The sequence below is a fragment of the Diaphorina citri genome, unplaced genomic scaffold, assembly GCF_000475195.1.
Source record: "Diaphorina citri unplaced genomic scaffold, Diaci psyllid genome assembly version 1.1 scaffold1465, whole genome shotgun sequence".
In the NCBI taxonomy this organism is placed as follows: Eukaryota; Metazoa; Arthropoda; class Insecta; order Hemiptera; family Psyllidae; genus Diaphorina; species Diaphorina citri.
Genome location: NW_007378891.1, coordinates 50,770 through 67,769, shown reverse-complemented (window position 1 = coordinate 67,769; position 17,000 = coordinate 50,770). Strand labels below are relative to the sequence as shown.

The 17,000-nt window shown below is 39.7% G+C and overlaps 1 protein-coding gene across 1 annotated transcript in view; it reads right to left on the bottom strand.

Annotated features, from left to right (window-relative positions):
* LOC103516021 (protein windbeutel-like) overlaps positions 1–17,000 on the bottom strand; it is a gene marked incomplete at its 3' end in the record, with an annotated part of 36,940 nt that overhangs the window by 9,318 nt on the left and 10,622 nt on the right. Inside the window, exon 2 of the mRNA XM_026828539.1 lies at positions 5,838–5,925. Within this exon, the coding sequence (XP_026684340.1) occupies positions 5,838–5,925 (88 nt within the window). The remainder of the gene's footprint in view (positions 1–5,837; positions 5,926–17,000) is intronic.

Here is a 17,000-nt window from a genome sequence, read left to right as displayed (position 1 = left end):
TTTTTTTTTTTTTTTTTTTTTTTTCTTCTTCTTCTTCTTCTTCTTCTTCTTCTTCTTCTTCTCAGCAAGATCGTTTGAGAAAATTACGCTAACCGTTTTTCTTTTCTTCTTCTTCTTCTTCTTCTTCTTCTTCTTCTTCTTCTTCTTCTTCTTCTTCTTCTTCTTTTTCGTTATCATCTTCTTCTTTTTTCCGTTATCGTCTTCTCCTCCTTCTTCTTCTTCTTTTTCGTTATCGTCTTCTTCTTCTTCTTTTTTGTTATCGTCTTCTCCTTCTTCTTCTTTCTTCTTCTTCTTTTTCGTCTTCTTCTGCTTTTTGTTCGCCTTTCTTTTTGGCTTCTTCCCTGTTCTGTTCGTCTTCTTCTTCGCCTCCTATTTCTTCAAATTGTATTGTTCTTCTTATACATGATTGTAGTTTTTTCCCCCTTTTTTCTTTTTATTTGGTCGTCTTGTTCTTCTTCTTCTTCTTCTTCTTCTCCCGCTATCGTCTTCGTATTCTTCTTCTTCTTCTTCTTCTTCTTCTTCTTCTTCTTCTTCTTCGTCTTCTTCTTCTTCGTCTTCCTCTTCTTCTTCGTCTTCTTCTTCTTCTTCTTCGTCTTCTTCTTCTTCTTCTGCTTGAAAATTTCCCAGAAGACCAGCAGAAGATCAGGCATATCGAGGCCCTTGAACCATAAGTAGTCTACTGAACCAAAAAGATTAGGACTTCCAAACATTAAAATGTCGAAACAGCTTCCTCATCGTAGCAAAAATCTATCCTGCCTCCAACCCCTTCTCCTCATTCCAGCCTTCTTCCCCTCCAGAAAGAGAGAGGGAGGGAGAAATACAGAGAGAGAGAGAGAGAAAAGGAATTAAAAAAGGGGTGGGTCTCAAGAGGGATAAAAAAGGAGAGCCTAAGTGTGTGAGAGAGAAAGGATTAAATAGGGAGAGAGAAAGGAGAAAAGGTGGGAAAAAGAACCGTCTCCTCCCTTCCCTTACAATCATTTCACTGCTTCCTCATCGTCTCAAAAATCATTGCACTGCTTCCTCATCGTCTCAAAAATCATTTCACTGCTTCCTCATCGTCTCAAAAATCATTGCACTGTTTCCTCATCGTCTCAAAAATCATTGGACTGCTTCCTCATCGTCTCAAAAATCATTTCACTGCTTGCTCATCGTCTCAAAAATCATTGCACTGCTTCCTCATCGTCTCGAAAATCATTTCACTGCTTTATGAATGTTACCCGGTCCCGTGAATGTTACCTGGCCCCGTATACACGTTCAGTACGTTCACCTAGCCACGTGAATGTTGAATAGCAGTGTGAATGTTACCCGGTCCCGTTTACCTGGCCTCGTATACACGTTCACCAAGTCGCATGAATGTTACCTATCTCCGTGAATGTTGCCTAGCCGTGTGAATGTTACCTAGCCGTTTGAATGTTATCTATCACCGTATACACGTTCACCTGGCCGTGTGAATGTTAAATAGCGGTGTGAAGGTTATACACCAAGCCCCGAGATGTACACGTTCACCAAGTCGTGTGAATGTTGCCTAATAGCACCGTGAATGTTACCAGGCTCTGTTTCCAAGTTTACCTAGTCCCGTGAATTACCTGGTCCCGTTAATGTTACCTTGGTTCCGTTTACACACTTATCTAGCACCGTGAATGCTACCTAACTCCCTGAATCTTACCGGGCCCAGTGTACAAACAGGATACGGAACATAATTATTCGGGACGTGGGTACATAATATGCACCAATGCACCACCTAGGTATAGTAATGCTGATGTGTGATCGCTTCTCTAGAGTTTGTAAATTGTAAATATATGTTGATTTTATTGTGATTTAGGTTTAGGTTTAGGAGTTTTAGATTTAGGTTTAGGAGTTTTAGATTTAGGTTTAGGAGAGTTATATTTAGAATTCTGTTTACAATGCCCATCTGGTCGAGTAGGTAAGTAGGTATCACCATAGACTATCTATTTGAATATGTATAGGTGCATATTATATTACATAGGTGTAGGCACAAGCCTGTATGATGTATTATTGTACCTACTACCTAGCACCACGCCATATTCAATTACTCACACTCCTGGCTATGACGTACCTACCTACCAATTTAAAACACCTACACACCCATGTAGGTAGGTACATGATAGGATATTTCAGAATATAATGTATTTTTATTTTCTGAATTAAAAAAGGGAAACATTGAAAAAAAAGCGCGAAAAAAATCCCATCAGCCATTTCCATTAGTGTACTGACACTCTTCTCTCTCTCTCTCTCTCTCTCTCTCTCTCTCTCTCTCTCTCTCTCTCTCTCTCTCTCTCTCTCTCTTTCTTCCGCTTCCTCTCCCCCCCCTCTCTCTCTCTCTCTTTCTCTCCTCGCTCGCTCTATTTCTCTCTCTTTCCTATTGTCTTTTCATTTCTCTTTCTCTCTTACTTCCGCTTCCTCTCTCTCTCTCTTTCTCTCTCCCTCTCTCTCTCTCTCTTTCTCTCCTCGCTCACGCTATTTCTAACAAACAAATAAGCCAGCCTAATTTGATTTCCGCTCGGGGCGATTTTTATTATTATTATTATTATTTTTAATTTATTTATTTACCATTTAATTATTTGATTACTTTTTTTTACTTGAACAATTTCTTGAATGTACTGTGACTGGAGTGTGACCTGTTCTTCAGAATTCGAGTGGAAATCAGACTTAACCTATAGTAAATATACACTAAGATTAGGTAAAGGTAAAGGGGTGGGTATGGGTATTGCTTATTTGAAAAAAAAAAAGAAAAAAAAACTTGGTCTTCTTCAGTCTGAAAGAAAAGTTTTTTGTGTTCGTTGTTTTCATTAAGACAAACCTAATATTGAAGTTTCTTCTCTTTATTTTGAAAAACTTCAAGTCTCTTCTCATATTATCAGAAGTAGGGTTCTAATGCAATTGGATTAAAACCTAATGTTAACCCTTTCATGTTGTATGAACAACTTTCTGTTGGTTTGAAACATAGCGTCTGTCTATCAGGATATCACAGGAATTGACTTTTTAGAAGAGATTTGACAGAGGAGACTGTAAAGGCTAAGTTTTATCGCCCCGAAAGCGAAGAGAGGAGGACAAGATAGGAGAAAGCCAGCCGTTCCGGGAGCGAACCTTATCCGTTCAGGATAAAATCCACCCCGGGCGGAATCGAACAAGCGATCTAGCACTTACAAGGCAGACGCGCTACCCTCCAAGCTAACTAGACTGGCCAGAGTGGACATGATTGAAGAAAGCCAGCCGTTCTGAGAACCTATTTTATCATTTCATTTTCACTGAGAAGTAAGAGTAATGTTTTTCAGTTCAGTTAGGCCTAAAAAGGGTTAATAATAAAAAATTACTGTCCATGAATTTTTTAAGTCAATTAAAAGATGAATATTATTTTTAATACAATTCATTCCTCCAATACGATTTTATTATATTCATGACTATAAGAAAGTTGAAAAAAGTTGGAGTTTTGTTTCTCAAATAATAAAATTATTTCTTGCTTTCTATTTTTTTTTTTTTTTTTTTTTCAGTTGAGAAATCTTGAGAAAAGGAGCTGAATACAAATGAAGTAGGTAATATCTAATATTATTATTGTCATTGATTATTATTTATAATCAATAATGATAACGTTTGAGCAAAACATTTTGAAAGTTTTTGATAAGTTGGTGTGTATAGGTACCCATTGAAAACTTCAAAAGGCATTTTTTCCTCCTATTTTTCCTGTTTTTGAAAAACTGGACCCATTCCAATACTTTTTCATTACTTACATAGTATTAGGTCCCCTTGACTCAATGTAGGTACCTATCTACATATAATAGACAGTAAAAAAAAAAAAAAATTGGAAGGAAGCCTATTATTTTGCCAGTAGGTAGGTACCTACCTACTCGCATTTAGAAAACTAATATTCTTACTCTTCCAATTCAATCTACTCTCCCTCCTTTCTCTCCTCTTCTACTTAGTTACGTGTACCTCTTTCTCAGTTCCTCTCTCTCTCACTCTCTCTATCTCTCTCATCTCTCTCTCTCACTCTCTTTCTCTCTCTCTCTCTCTCATCTCCCTCTCTCACTCTCTCCCTATCTCTCTCTCTCATCTCCCTCTCTCACTCTCTCTCTATCTCTCTCTCATCTCCCTCTCTCTCTCATCTCTCTCTCTCTCATCTCCCTCTCTCACTCTCTCTCTATCTCTCTCTCATCTCCCTCTCTCTCTCACTCTCTCTCTCTCTCTCTCTCCTTTATCTATTATTTTATCTTGACAATATTATCTTGAGATCATAGAACTTAATTCACTTCTTTTCTTTCTTTTCAAAATCTTTCTCATATTATCCCTTTTCAAAGACGTCCACTTTGATGTTTCTGGTAGAGATTGACAATAGCTCCTGTGCTAGTCCTCTGACATGACTGTCGCCTATGACGAAACAATGCCCATTCTTGATAGGTACACGTGAGATGTCATGGTTTACAATGCTTGCCATGTTAGTACGGGGAAGATTTGCATGCTCCATGTCTAGTTGCTTAATACGCGACTCGAGTGATACAATAGTTTTCAAAGACGTTTTTTTCTTCTTCTTCTTCTTCTCCTTCCTTTCTTCTTTTGTCGGCGGAAGACAAAATAATAGATAGCTGCTACCTATATCCTTTCTTTTTCTTTATCCCTCCCTCCATCTCTCTTACACTCTCACTCTGTCTGTTCTTCTCTCTCTCTCCCTCTCTCTCTTCCTCCTTTCCTTTATCACCCTGTCTCTCTTCACTCTTTATCTTCCTGACCTTCCTTTTTTACTTTGTTCTACCTCCCTCTTCCTCTCACACTTTTTCTTTTCTATTATTCTCCTCTTCTTTTCTCTCATGTCCTTCTCTATTATTCCTTCTTCTCTTCTTCTTCCTTTTCTTCTTCTCCCTCTTTTTCCTCGTCTTCTTCTTCTTCTTCTTCTTCTTCTTCTTCTTCTTCTCACACACGACTTCTTGTTTACTTTATCGCTTTCTTTTCAAAGTTTTTCTTTCTTCTTCAACTGAGGAGAGTGTGGGATAGACCAGGGATGTCCAACCTTCTTAACTTTACTTATCCTGGGAAAAGAAGCAAGAAGACTTCAGTCTTCTTCTTCTTCTTCTTCTTCTTCTTCTCACACACGACTTCTTGTTTACTTTATCGCTTTCTTTTCAAAGTTTTTCTTTCTTCTTTAACTTACGAGAGTGTGGGATAGACCAGGGATGTCCAACCTTTTTAACTTTACCCTGGGAAAAGAAGTAAGAAGACTTCCATGAGCATTAACCCCACCCTTGATCAAACTTTATTTTGTACCTATACATTATGTTATACCATTTGTAAATATTTATTCTGTAAATAAAGTTTGATCTAATCGTTTAATAATAATAATAATAAGACTTCGTGAACGAATTAGTACCACTGTATCACACTATTATACCTATAGGCTTGAACACCGGACGGAGGCCTGGGTTCAATGTCCTTCAGAGTCGAAATTTTTTATAGTTTTGTGCTTGGAATACGGTTTGCACTCAACCTCATGAGGACATCATTTGACCTCTGACCAGCTACTTTGCCCGGTTGGGCGTCCCTGGTAGTTTCTAAATAAAAGACAGCCCTATGGAACGTGTACAAACGTTTTCTTCCTTCCTGCTCTCCTTCCTATCCCTCCTCGTCCAAGCCTTTATTAGCGATAATAGAATTAGTAAAGAGTCGAAGAAAAATGCCTTGAAGTAATGTGAAAGCGGTTCCGGGGTAAAAAAACAAGAAGAAAAACAAAGGAATAGAGGAAAACAAAGAAACAAATAGATAAGAGCAACATAAAACAACAACAACAACAACAACAACAACAACAACAGTAACAACGAGGTACGTACCATAGTAGACATCTTGAAACTCGTCAGCCTTCTTGATATTGGTACTGACTCTCCACGTGTAGATCAAAACCACGAGAATAGAGACGTTCTGAAAGCAGAAGATGGAACACAAGTTACTTTATGGTGTATAGATTTTTATAGATCTATATACTTTGAGCTTTGAACTATGTCCACAGTCGACGGCCGTTGATCGACTGGATCAATGTCGGCTGAAACCGTACACTGCCTCGACAACATAGATTCACCTTGTCGATCGACGGCGACGAGAATAGAGACGTTCTGAAAGCAGAAGATGGAACACAAGTTACTTTATGGTGTATAGATTTTTATAGATCTATATACTTTGAGCTATGTCCACAGTCGACGACCGTTGATCGACTGGATCAATGTCGACTGAAACCGAACACTACCTCGACAACATAGATTCACCTCGTCGATCAACGGCGTCGACTATGTGTGGACATAGCTTTAAAATAATAAAAGTCGACACTTGTTTGAATTTCAACTTGAGAAACTGTTTCAATTTTACCTGTTTAAGATAAAAGATATTACCTATACGTATAAATCCCAATTTGAGGTAGGTACCTACCACTACCTACATAAATAGAAATGAGGACAGTTCAGTTTGCGTCCAACCCTGCCATAAGTCCTGATTTTAGTCCCGAAGGAAGGTTCAGGTACCCCATATTTCCATATTATGTCTTGTTTTTGTAGGTATATTAGGTATACGTGTAAAAAGGAAGTCCATATGAATTGTGGACTAAGGAACAGTCCTAATCCTGGATAAACATAATAAATTTATGTAGGTATTATACCTATCTACAAACCTTCATAACATTATGTGCCTGGGTATTTATCAGATCCCCACACAGTGAAGTCCCCCCCCCCCCCCCCCCTAAAAATACAACAACAATATCAACAACAACAAGAACAACACGAACAACAACAAAGTCAAGAATAGAAATACCTAAATAATCCACATCATTAATTATGTAAGGTGAAGCTAAGAGCCTCTTCCCAATTTTTCGTATGTATCACCGCATTGGGTTCTAACTTGGACCCCCACTCGTGACAATTCTGAGAACCACTGTACTACAGATGCTACATGGCAGTATACACGTTCAGTACGTTCACCTAGCCACGTGAATGTTGAATAGCAGTATGAATGTTACCCGGTCCCGTGAATGTTACCTGGCCCCGTATACACGTTCAGTACGTTCACCTAGCCACGTGAATGTTGAATAGCAGTATGAATGTTACCCGGTCCCGTGAATGTTACCTGGCCCCGTATACACGTTCAGTACGTTCACCTAGCCACGTGAATGTTGAATAGCAGTATGAATGTTACCCGGTCCCGTGAATGTTACCTGGCCCCGTATACACGTTCAGTACGTTCACCTAGCCACGTGAATGTTGAATAGCAGTATGAAATTACATATGAATGTTACCCGGTCCCGTGAATGTTACCTGGCCCCGTATACACGTTCACCAAGTCGCATGAATGTTACCTATCTCCGTGAATGTTGATAATTCAGCCCCCAATAAGACATAAAGGTTTTCCCCTTTCATAAATAATCCACTCCTAAATCCCTAATAGGATTTAGATAGAACGTGTCATGAGAAATATACTTTCCATAAAGAAATCCCCAGTACTCATCCTTCCCTAATACTACAACCAGCGTCAAGGCAGAAGGAGAAAATAATTATGCAAATAAACATAAGGGATGTGTCTAAATCTCTGCTTGAAGTACTTGACCCTTTACTAATCCTAAACTTTTTGCCCCTTCAATTTTCAACCCAAAATCTTTCTTGCAGATTCAAATTTTACCTTGACTTTATTCTTGCCCCTTCAGTTTTCCCCTCAATTTCTTTCTTGTCCCTTCAATTTTCTTTTTTATCCCTTCAATTTTCTCTGTATTTCTTTCTTTTCAATTTAATGTCCCCTCTACTTCTTTATTGTCTCTTCGATTCCTTATTAATTTATTAATTTCTTGTCTCTTCAATTTTCCCTCGTTTTTGTTTCTGTCCCTTCAAGGTTCCCCTAATTTATTACTAACCCCTTCAAGTCTCCCTTAGCTTGTTCTTACCTCTTCAATTTTCTCTCAACTTGTCGCTCGTCCTTTCAAATGTTTTTCAACTTTATCTTTGTCCCATCAATTTCCTTTTGTCTTGTCAACTTCTTTCTTGTCTCTCCAATTATCCCTAAACTTCTTCCTTTCCCTTAATTTCCCATCAGCTTCTCTCGTGTCCCTTCAATTCCTTTCTTGTCCCTTCAATTTTGTTTAAATTTCCCCCATTCCCCCACCTCCGATGGCCAATTTAATGGAAAACGGGATTGGAAATTAATATTCAGTCGACAAAAAGCCCCGGGGTTCCTTTAGAAAGGGAAATGGGGCTTGATATCTTTCCGACAAAGAGCCGCTCTTCCAATATTCAGTCGACAAAAAGCCCCGGGGTTCCTTTAGAAAGGGAAATGGGGCTTGATATCTTTCCGACAAAGAGATATGTAATATAATAACCTTCTGGCTGGCCATAAAACGAAAGGTATCTAGGTAAAGAGAGGAAAGAGAAAGGAGAGGAGAGAGGAAGGGAGAGGGAGAGAGTGAGAGAGAGAGAGAGAGAGAGAGAGAGAGAGTGAAGGGGAGAGAGAAAGAAGAAAATATGAAACAGATGAAGAGGGAAAGAGAGATCGAGAGAAGAAGAAAAGATAAAAGGGAAAAGTTAGAAAGAGAGGAAGAAAGGAGAGAGAGAGAGAGAGAGGGGGGGATAGTTAAATTACTTTTCAAAAGAAGGACCGTTTTGTAACATTGTAAGTATTTAGGTACCTAACTTCAATACCTACATACATAATTATGTAGATATACTTAGATATATTATGTATCTTAGCCACTTGTTCTAGAAATTAGCCCGAAGCAAAAGGGGTACAAGAAGAAGAAGAGCATAGATTTATAAGTTTACATTGGACTCGAATCGAAAGACCAAGGGAACTTCTAGCAAGCATACTGCTTATGTAGGTAATTTCCCTTCAATTTGATTTGCTATGGACTTTATCTTCCGGGTAACCTATGAATTATTCATGCAGGATTTTTTTTTTATCCACTTCATTTCTTCGAGTGAAATCCAGACATGAGAAGTTCCAGGAAAATATTGTCTGTTCCAGTATTAGGTATTTATTTATTTTAAGAGATTTGATAGAGGGAACTGTAACTCCTAAGGTCTTATCGTCCCGAAACCGAAGAGAAAGAAGACAGGATAGGAGAAAGCCAACCGTTCCGAGAACGAACCTTATCTTTTCAGAATAAAATCCGCCCCGGCGATAACCGGACTCACGAAGTGCTTACAAGGTAGAAGCGGTCGGCTGCGGTTTCGATTCTCGCCCGGGGCGGATTTTATTCTGAACAGGTAAGGTTCGTTCTCGGAACGGCTTTTGCTTTCTCCTATCCTGTTATAATCTTTTCGCTTTCGTTACGATAAGACCTCCGTTATCACAGTTCCCTCTAAACCTCTTCAAAAATGTCATGTCAAATATCAAATAGGTTCCCTGGTATGATGAACACCCTATCACTTCGTTCGTCCAAATATGTAGGTTCCCTGATTTGATAAACACCGTTTTCATCCTGCGATACGTTTAGCGTGAGTACATCATATTTTTATTGCTAATATTTTGTTTCTGTAGTGGTTCTCAAAGTTGTGTCATCTGCAGTCAGCACTTCCCGTTACCTTGGAATAAAATATTAAGGTATGAATAAAATTGAGCAGGAGAATGAGATAAGGAGGAGGAGGAGGAGAAGGAGAAGAATATGAGGAAGATAAATAATTACCAAAGGGGAATGAAGAAGACAAGGAGGAGGAGGAGGAGGAGGAGGAGGAGGAGGAGGAGGCAGAGAATCCTGAGAAGACCGAGGAGGAAAAGGAGATTTAGAAGCTGAGAGGGGCTAAATTTGTCAAGACAGACTGTGTGTGGCGGGCCTCAGGTATAGGGAATTTGGGATAAGGGAGGTATGTTATCCTGTCAACAACGTTTGAGAGATGCTGTTTCACATTCCAGAATTCCACACATTATTACTCTGCTGCTGTTTCATTCTCAGCCTCCTCTCCTCTTCCCACTACTCTCCCTACAAGTCTCCCTTGTCTCCCCATCATCCTCTCCTGTGTACGTTCCCCCTTTGTCTTCTCTTCCTCATATGTATTATAATCCGTCTCCAAATCAATCTCTTCCTCCCCCTTCTTCTTCTTCTCTTCAACGCCCTCTTCTCTCTCATCCCAGCACTCCTTCTCTCCTCCCTCTCCCTTTCCCCTTTTACTCTCTTCTTTCCCCCCACTCTCTAGTTCTTTTTCCCACCTCTTCCTCCCTCTCTTCCTCATCCTATAATCCGTCTCCAAAGCTCTCCCTTCCCCCCTTTTCTTCTTCTCTTCAACGCCCTCTTCTAATATGGCGGCTAAAAAGAGCTTTTGTGACAATATCTCGTCTCCGGTAATTTTTTTCGAGAAACAATGAATTGAAAAGTTGTTTGTATTTTTATTTCCTACATTTTACACTTTTCTTCTAGGATGTACCGTAATCCCGTACCGTAATTATTTTTCCAATATGGCGGCTAAAAAGAGCTTTTGTGACAATATCTCGTCTCCGGTAATTTTTTTCGAGAAACAATGAATTGAAAAGTTGTTTGTATTTTTATTTCCTACATTTTACACTTTTCTTCTAGGATGTACCGTAATCCCGTACCGTAATGATTTCTCCAACATGGCGGCCAAAAACGAGGTTTTCTCACAATATCTCGTTTCCGGTATTTTTTTGTGAAGAACAATGAATTAGAAAGTTGTTTGTATTTTTATTTCTTACATTTTATACATTTACACTTTTCTTCTAGGATGTACCGTTATCCCGTAATGGTCGATCCCGTTTTTGGGATATGCTGCTACTATAGGGAAATCCTTAAAAATTGTCCAATATATTGAAATACTATATAGAATTGTATGTTTTCAAGTATGCTGACTTGAAAAAAGTGGATATTTTGCCGATTTAAGAAGCTATATTACAGATGGACAAGATGGCGGCTAAATAAGACGAATAAATTAATTTCCTATTCTTTTAATACTATAGGGAAATCCTTAAAAATTGTCCAATATATTGAAATACTATATAGAATTGTATGTTTTCAGGTATGCTGACTTGAAAAAAGTGGCTAAATAAGACGAATAAATTAATTTCCTATTCTGTTAATCCAATTTAGGCCAAGCTGTACATAATTTCGACATGTTACGGTGCGGTGGTGGTACCGAATTTGCTGTTGAATACTGATCTCAGGACAACTTTCAGTACCTATATGGTGTCGATCAATCGTGTCGACAACGTAAGTTATAGAGTCAGAGTGTGCAGGCTCGTATAGAACCTACCCAAACTTGACATTTTTTTTTTTTTTTTTTTTATTTTAATTTAGGTATTTCATGTTGAATGTTTTGTTAGTTATGAAATGAAAATAAAAACATTACCTATATACCTATTACCTACCCACCTATTTCTGATAATAAATCTACCTTCGAACATGACCATACATAGGTACTTCATAAAAGTGCTAATTTTTATGCTCGCCTTGGAATTTATGATTATGCAATGTGCCATAAAAACGTAATGTCTTTCAGAGTTTCAGAAGAGCTGAAAAGTAAAAGAGATCACGGTTTATACTGTCTGAAGAAGAAGCAGGAGAAGAAGAAGAAGAAATGAAATACGACGAAAGAAAATAAGGAAAAAAAACCGATAGCTGATAGAGAGCGAAAAAAGAAAGAATATTTCACCTCGAGGGATAGAAGTCAAAATGAAAAAGAAACCTTGGTGATGATTATTCTGAAAAAAAAAAAATCATTTTCCAAGATGATGAAGAAAAAATGCAATTTGCGTTGATAATCCTACATACATAATTATGTAGATATACTTAGATATATTATGTATCTTAGCCACTTGTTCTAGAAATTAGCCCGAAGCAAAAGGGGTACCTACGGAGTAGAAGTACAAAGTAGGGAAACGCCGAACCCTTCCGAACACAACAGAAAAAGAAGAAGGAAGAGAAGAAGAAGAAGAAGAAGAAGAAGAAGAAGAAGAAGAAGGAGAAGAAGAAGAAGAAGAAGATGAAGATGAAGAAGAAGAGCATAGATTTATAAGTTTACATTGGACTCGAATCGAAAGACCAAGGGAACTTCTAGCAAGCATACTGCTTATGTAATCACTAATCTTGTCTATTAAACCGTCCCTCATATTCGACCAGATTATCGCATCTATGTCCGTTTGAATGTAGACTTCCCTAGATAAAGTGATTATCGCATCTATGTCCGTTTGAATGTAGACTTCCCTAGATAAAGCTGTACGATCAAGTTTCCTTGTCTCGTGATTAACACATGATCCCGGGCTATCATAATTATAAGTAGGGGAAGTTAAGTTAGATAAAGCTGTACGATCAAGTTTCCTTGTCTCGTGATTAACACATGATTCCGGGCTATCATAATTATAAGTAGGGGAAGTTAAGTTTGATTCGTTATCAATAAGGGCGGCTGATGTTGTGCTGTTTGACTTTATGTTGGTTACATCTGATGTGCGGGAGTGATTGGTGTCGATGTTCGTCAAATTGAACGTTACTGCTCTAGACCTAGTCACTACCTGAGGCGTCAGATTTTCACTAACATGCTTATGTAATTTCCCTTCAATTTGATTTGCTATGGACTTTATCTTCCGGGTAACCTATGAATTATTCATGCAGGATTTTTTTTATCCACTTCATTTCTTCGAGTGAAATCCAGACATGAGAGAAGTTCCAGGAAAATATTGTCTGTTCCGGGAAAATGTTGTCTGTTCCAGGTATTTATTTTAAGAGATTTGATAGAGGGAACTGTAACTCCCAAGGTCTTATCGTCCCGAAACCGAAGAGAAAGAAGACAGGATAGGAGAAAGCCAACCGTTCCGAGAACGAACCTTATCCGTTCAGAATAAAATCCGCCCCGGCGATAACCGGACGCACGAAGTGCTTACAAGGTAGAAGCGGTCGGCTGCGGTTTCGATTCTCGCCCGGGGCGGATTTTATTCTGAACAGGTAAGGTTCGTTCTCGGAACGGCTTGCTTTCTCCTATCCTGTTATAATCTTTTCGTTTTCGTTACGATAAGACCTCCGTTACCACAGTTCTCTCTAAACCTCTTCAAAAATGTCATAACCCAATTCGTTCAAATATCAAATAGGTTCCCTGGTATGATGAACACCCTATCACTTCGTTCGTCCAAATATGTAGGTTCCCTGATTTGATAAACACCGTTTTCATCCTGCCGTACGGTTAGCGTGAGCACATCATATTTTTATTGCTAATATTTTGTGTTCTGTGTAACAGTTAGTGGTTCTCAAAGTTGTGTCATATACAGTCAGGACTTCCCGTTACCTTGGAATAAAATATTAGGGTATGAATAAAATGGAGCAGGAGAATAAGATAAGGAGGAGGAGGAGGAGAAGGAGAGGTTCCCTGGTATGATGAACACCCTATCACTTCGTTCGTCCAAATATGTAGGTTCCCTGATTTGATAAACACCGTTTTCATCCTGCGATACGTTTAGCGTGAGTACATCATATTTTTATTGCTAATATTTTGTTTCTGTAGTGGTTCTCAAAGTTGTGTCATCTGCAGTCAGCACTTCCCGTTACCTTGGAATAAAATATTAAGGTATGAATAAAATTGAGCAGGAGAATGAGATAAGGAGGAGGAGGAGGAGAAGGAGAAGAATATGAGGAAGATAAATAATTACCAAAGGGGAATGAAGAAGACAAGGAGGAGGAGGAGGAGGAGGAGGAGGAGGAGGAGGAGGCAGAGAATCCTGAGAAGACCGAGGAGGAAAAGGAGATTTAGAAGCTGAGAGGGGCTAAATTTGTCAAGACAGACTGTGTGTGGCGGGCCTCAGGTATAGGGAATTTGGGATAAGGGAGGTATGTTATCCTGTCAACAACGTTTGAGAGATGCTGTTTCACATTCCAGAATTCCACACATTATTACTCTGCTGCTGTTTCATTCTCAGCCTCCTCTCCTCTTCCCACTACTCTCCCTACAAGTCTCCCTTGTCTCCCCATCATCCTCTCCTGTGTACGTTCCCCCTTTGTCTTCTCTTCCTCATATGTATTATAATCCGTCTCCAAATCAATCTCTTCCTCCCCCTTCTTCTTCTTCTCTTCAACGCCCTCTTCTCTCTCATCCCAGCACTCCTTCTCTCCTCCCTCTCCCTTTCCCCTTTTACTCTCTTCTTTCCCCCCACTCTCTAGTTCTTTTTCCCACCTCTTCCTCCCTCTCTTCCTCATCCTATAATCCGTCTCCAAAGCTCTCCCTTCCCCCCCTTTCTTCTTCTCTTCAACGCCCTCTTCTCTCTCATCCCAGCACTCCTTCTCTCCTCCCTCTCCCTCTCCCCTTTTACTCTCTTCTTTCCCCCCACTCTCTAGTTCTTTTTCCCACCTCTTCCTCCCTCTCTTCCTCATCCTATAATCCGTCTCCAAAGCTCTCCCTTCCCCCCTTTTCTTCTTCTCTTCAACGCCCTCTTCTCTCTCATCCCAGCACTTCTTCTTATATTATTTCAATATATTGGACAATTTTTAAGGATTTCCCTATAGTAGCAGCATATCCCAAAAACGGGATCGACCATTACGGGATAACGGTACATCCTAGGAGAAAAGTGTAAATGTATAAAATGTAGAAAACAAAAATACAAACAACTTTTTAATTCATTGTTCTTCGAAAAAATTTACTGGGAACGCGATATTGTGAGAAAACCTCTTTTTGGCCGCCATATTGGAAAAATCATTACGGTACGGGATTACGGTACATCCTAGAGAAAAAGTGTAAATGTATAAAATGTAGAAAATAAAAATACAAACAACTTTCTAATTTATTATTATTAGAAAATTTTTATCGGAAACGAGATATTCTCGAAAAACCCCTTTTTTTGGCCGCCATTTTGATAAAAAGGCCGCCATTTTGTTCGTAAACATGGTTTTCGGTGTCACCCCTTCCTAAAAGTTTTATATGGTCCAAATAAAGGTCCATGCCAAATTTGGTGCTTTCCTGACGAAATGCAGCTTTTTTGACGTTGGGCCACCGACTAGGAGTACACAAAGTAAGGAAACGCCGAACCCTTCCGAACACAACAGAAAAAGAAGGAACCGTTGAATTTATGACTTATTTATTCAACTCAAGGAACGCAAACATCCCAGTAAGCAATACAAAGGGGGGGATTCCCTGTACAAACGCACGCTCTTTTATCCCACGTTAGATAGGAAGGCGTGCCAACCATTCCCGTTTTGTATAGCGTCAATAAATTTTCACATACTGAAATCTCAATAAATTCCCCCGCATGTTATATGCGCGACTTGATGGTTGTTAATAGAGAATGAGGAAGTTAGATGAATGGGGAGGAGACAGAGAAAGGTGGGGGAGAGGGTAGGAATGTGAATTAGGGGAGGGAGGGAGGAAGGTTGAAGGAAGTTGGAAGAAGTGGGAAACAGAAGAAGGTGTGGATTGGAGAGGTGGAGATGAGGGTAGAAAGGGAGCTACGTTGGTGAGGGAGAGAGTGTGGGAAAGAGAATTCAGGTATGAGAGAGGAGAGAGAAGGTGATGAGGGAGAGATGGTGGAAAAGATAATTTGGGTGGGAGAGCGTGGACAAAAGGTGAACGTTCTGAGAGGGCAGTAAGAATTTTGGGGAAAGAGTAAGAAAGGTTGGGGAGGAAGGGAAGGTGTTTGGGGTGGGAGAATGGAAGGTGGGAGGGAGAGGGTAGGCATGGAATTGGGGTGGGAGGGAGGAAGGTTGAAGGAAGTTGGAAGGAGTGGATTGGAGAGGTGGAGAGGAGGGTAGAAAGGGAGAGTGTGGGAAAGAGAATTCAGGTGCGCGAGAGAGAGGAGAGAAGGTGATGAGGGAGAGATGGTGGGAAAGATAATTTGGGTGGGAGAGCGTGGATAAAAGGTGAAGGTTCTGAGACGGCAGTAAGAAATTTGGGGAAAGAGTAAGAAGGTTGAGGAGGAAGGGAAGGTGTTTGGGGGTGGGAGAATGAAAGGTGTGTGAGGGAGAGGGTAGGCATGGAATTGGGGTGGGAGGGAGGAAGGTTGAAGGAAGTTGGAAGGTGTGGATTGGAGAGGTGGAGAGGAGGGTAGAAAGGGAGAGTGTGGGAAAGAGAATTTAGGTGTGAGAGAGAGAGGAGAGAAGGTGATGAGGGAAAGATGGTGGAAAAGATAATTTGGTTGGAGAGAGGTAATAAAAGGTGAGCGACAGCGCATAAAAGGTCATGGTTCTGAGATATTTTACTATAATTAGATATAGATATTAATACTCGTATATATTTTGTGTTTCTAATTGTATTATGTATAAACATTGTTAACATACTATCATGTATTTGGACAATAAAAATAATTGAATTGAGGGCAGTAAGAAATTTGGGGAAAGAGTAAGAAGGTTGGGGAGGAAGGTGTGCGAAAGGAGGGAGGGAGTGGAAATATTACTGCCCTTATTCCCTCCTTCCCTCCTCTAGTTTCCGCTGAAGATAAGTGAATATGACAGAGGAAGAGAGAGAGCTAGGAGAGAGGGGAGAAGAACAACGTAATTACAGTACAGGAAGAGAGAGAGAGATAGATAGAGAGCGAGAGCGAAAAGGAGAGAAGAGAAAGAGGAAGAGAGAGAAAGAGTGAAAGAAAGAGAGAGAGAGCGAGAGAGAGGGCGAAAAGGAGATCTGAGAAATTTAAATTCATACCATTGTGTTGTAATTTTTGCCATCATTGAACATTGAGGAACCCCTTAGGTACCCGAATATTTTCAATGAGTAGGTATCAGAAAAAGCTGGCCGCTAGGTCGAGGGTTCGATTCACACCCGGGGTGAACTTTATCCTTAACAGGTGAAGTTCGTTCTCGAAACGGATTGAATTCATCCTGTCCTGTGCTCTTTCTCCTTTCTATAAGACTTGAGTATTTAATACTTTTGATTGAACATTCTTGTCAAATTTCATTGAAATCGGACGAAAGAAACCAACCACTCTCTCTGTCCACCCCATCCTCTCCAAACCATAAAGTAAAATTCCTTGACCTTTTCTCCATCATATCACAATAGACGATGCTCACTCACATATTAGATAGGAAAACTTTTATATTGCCTTTTTTC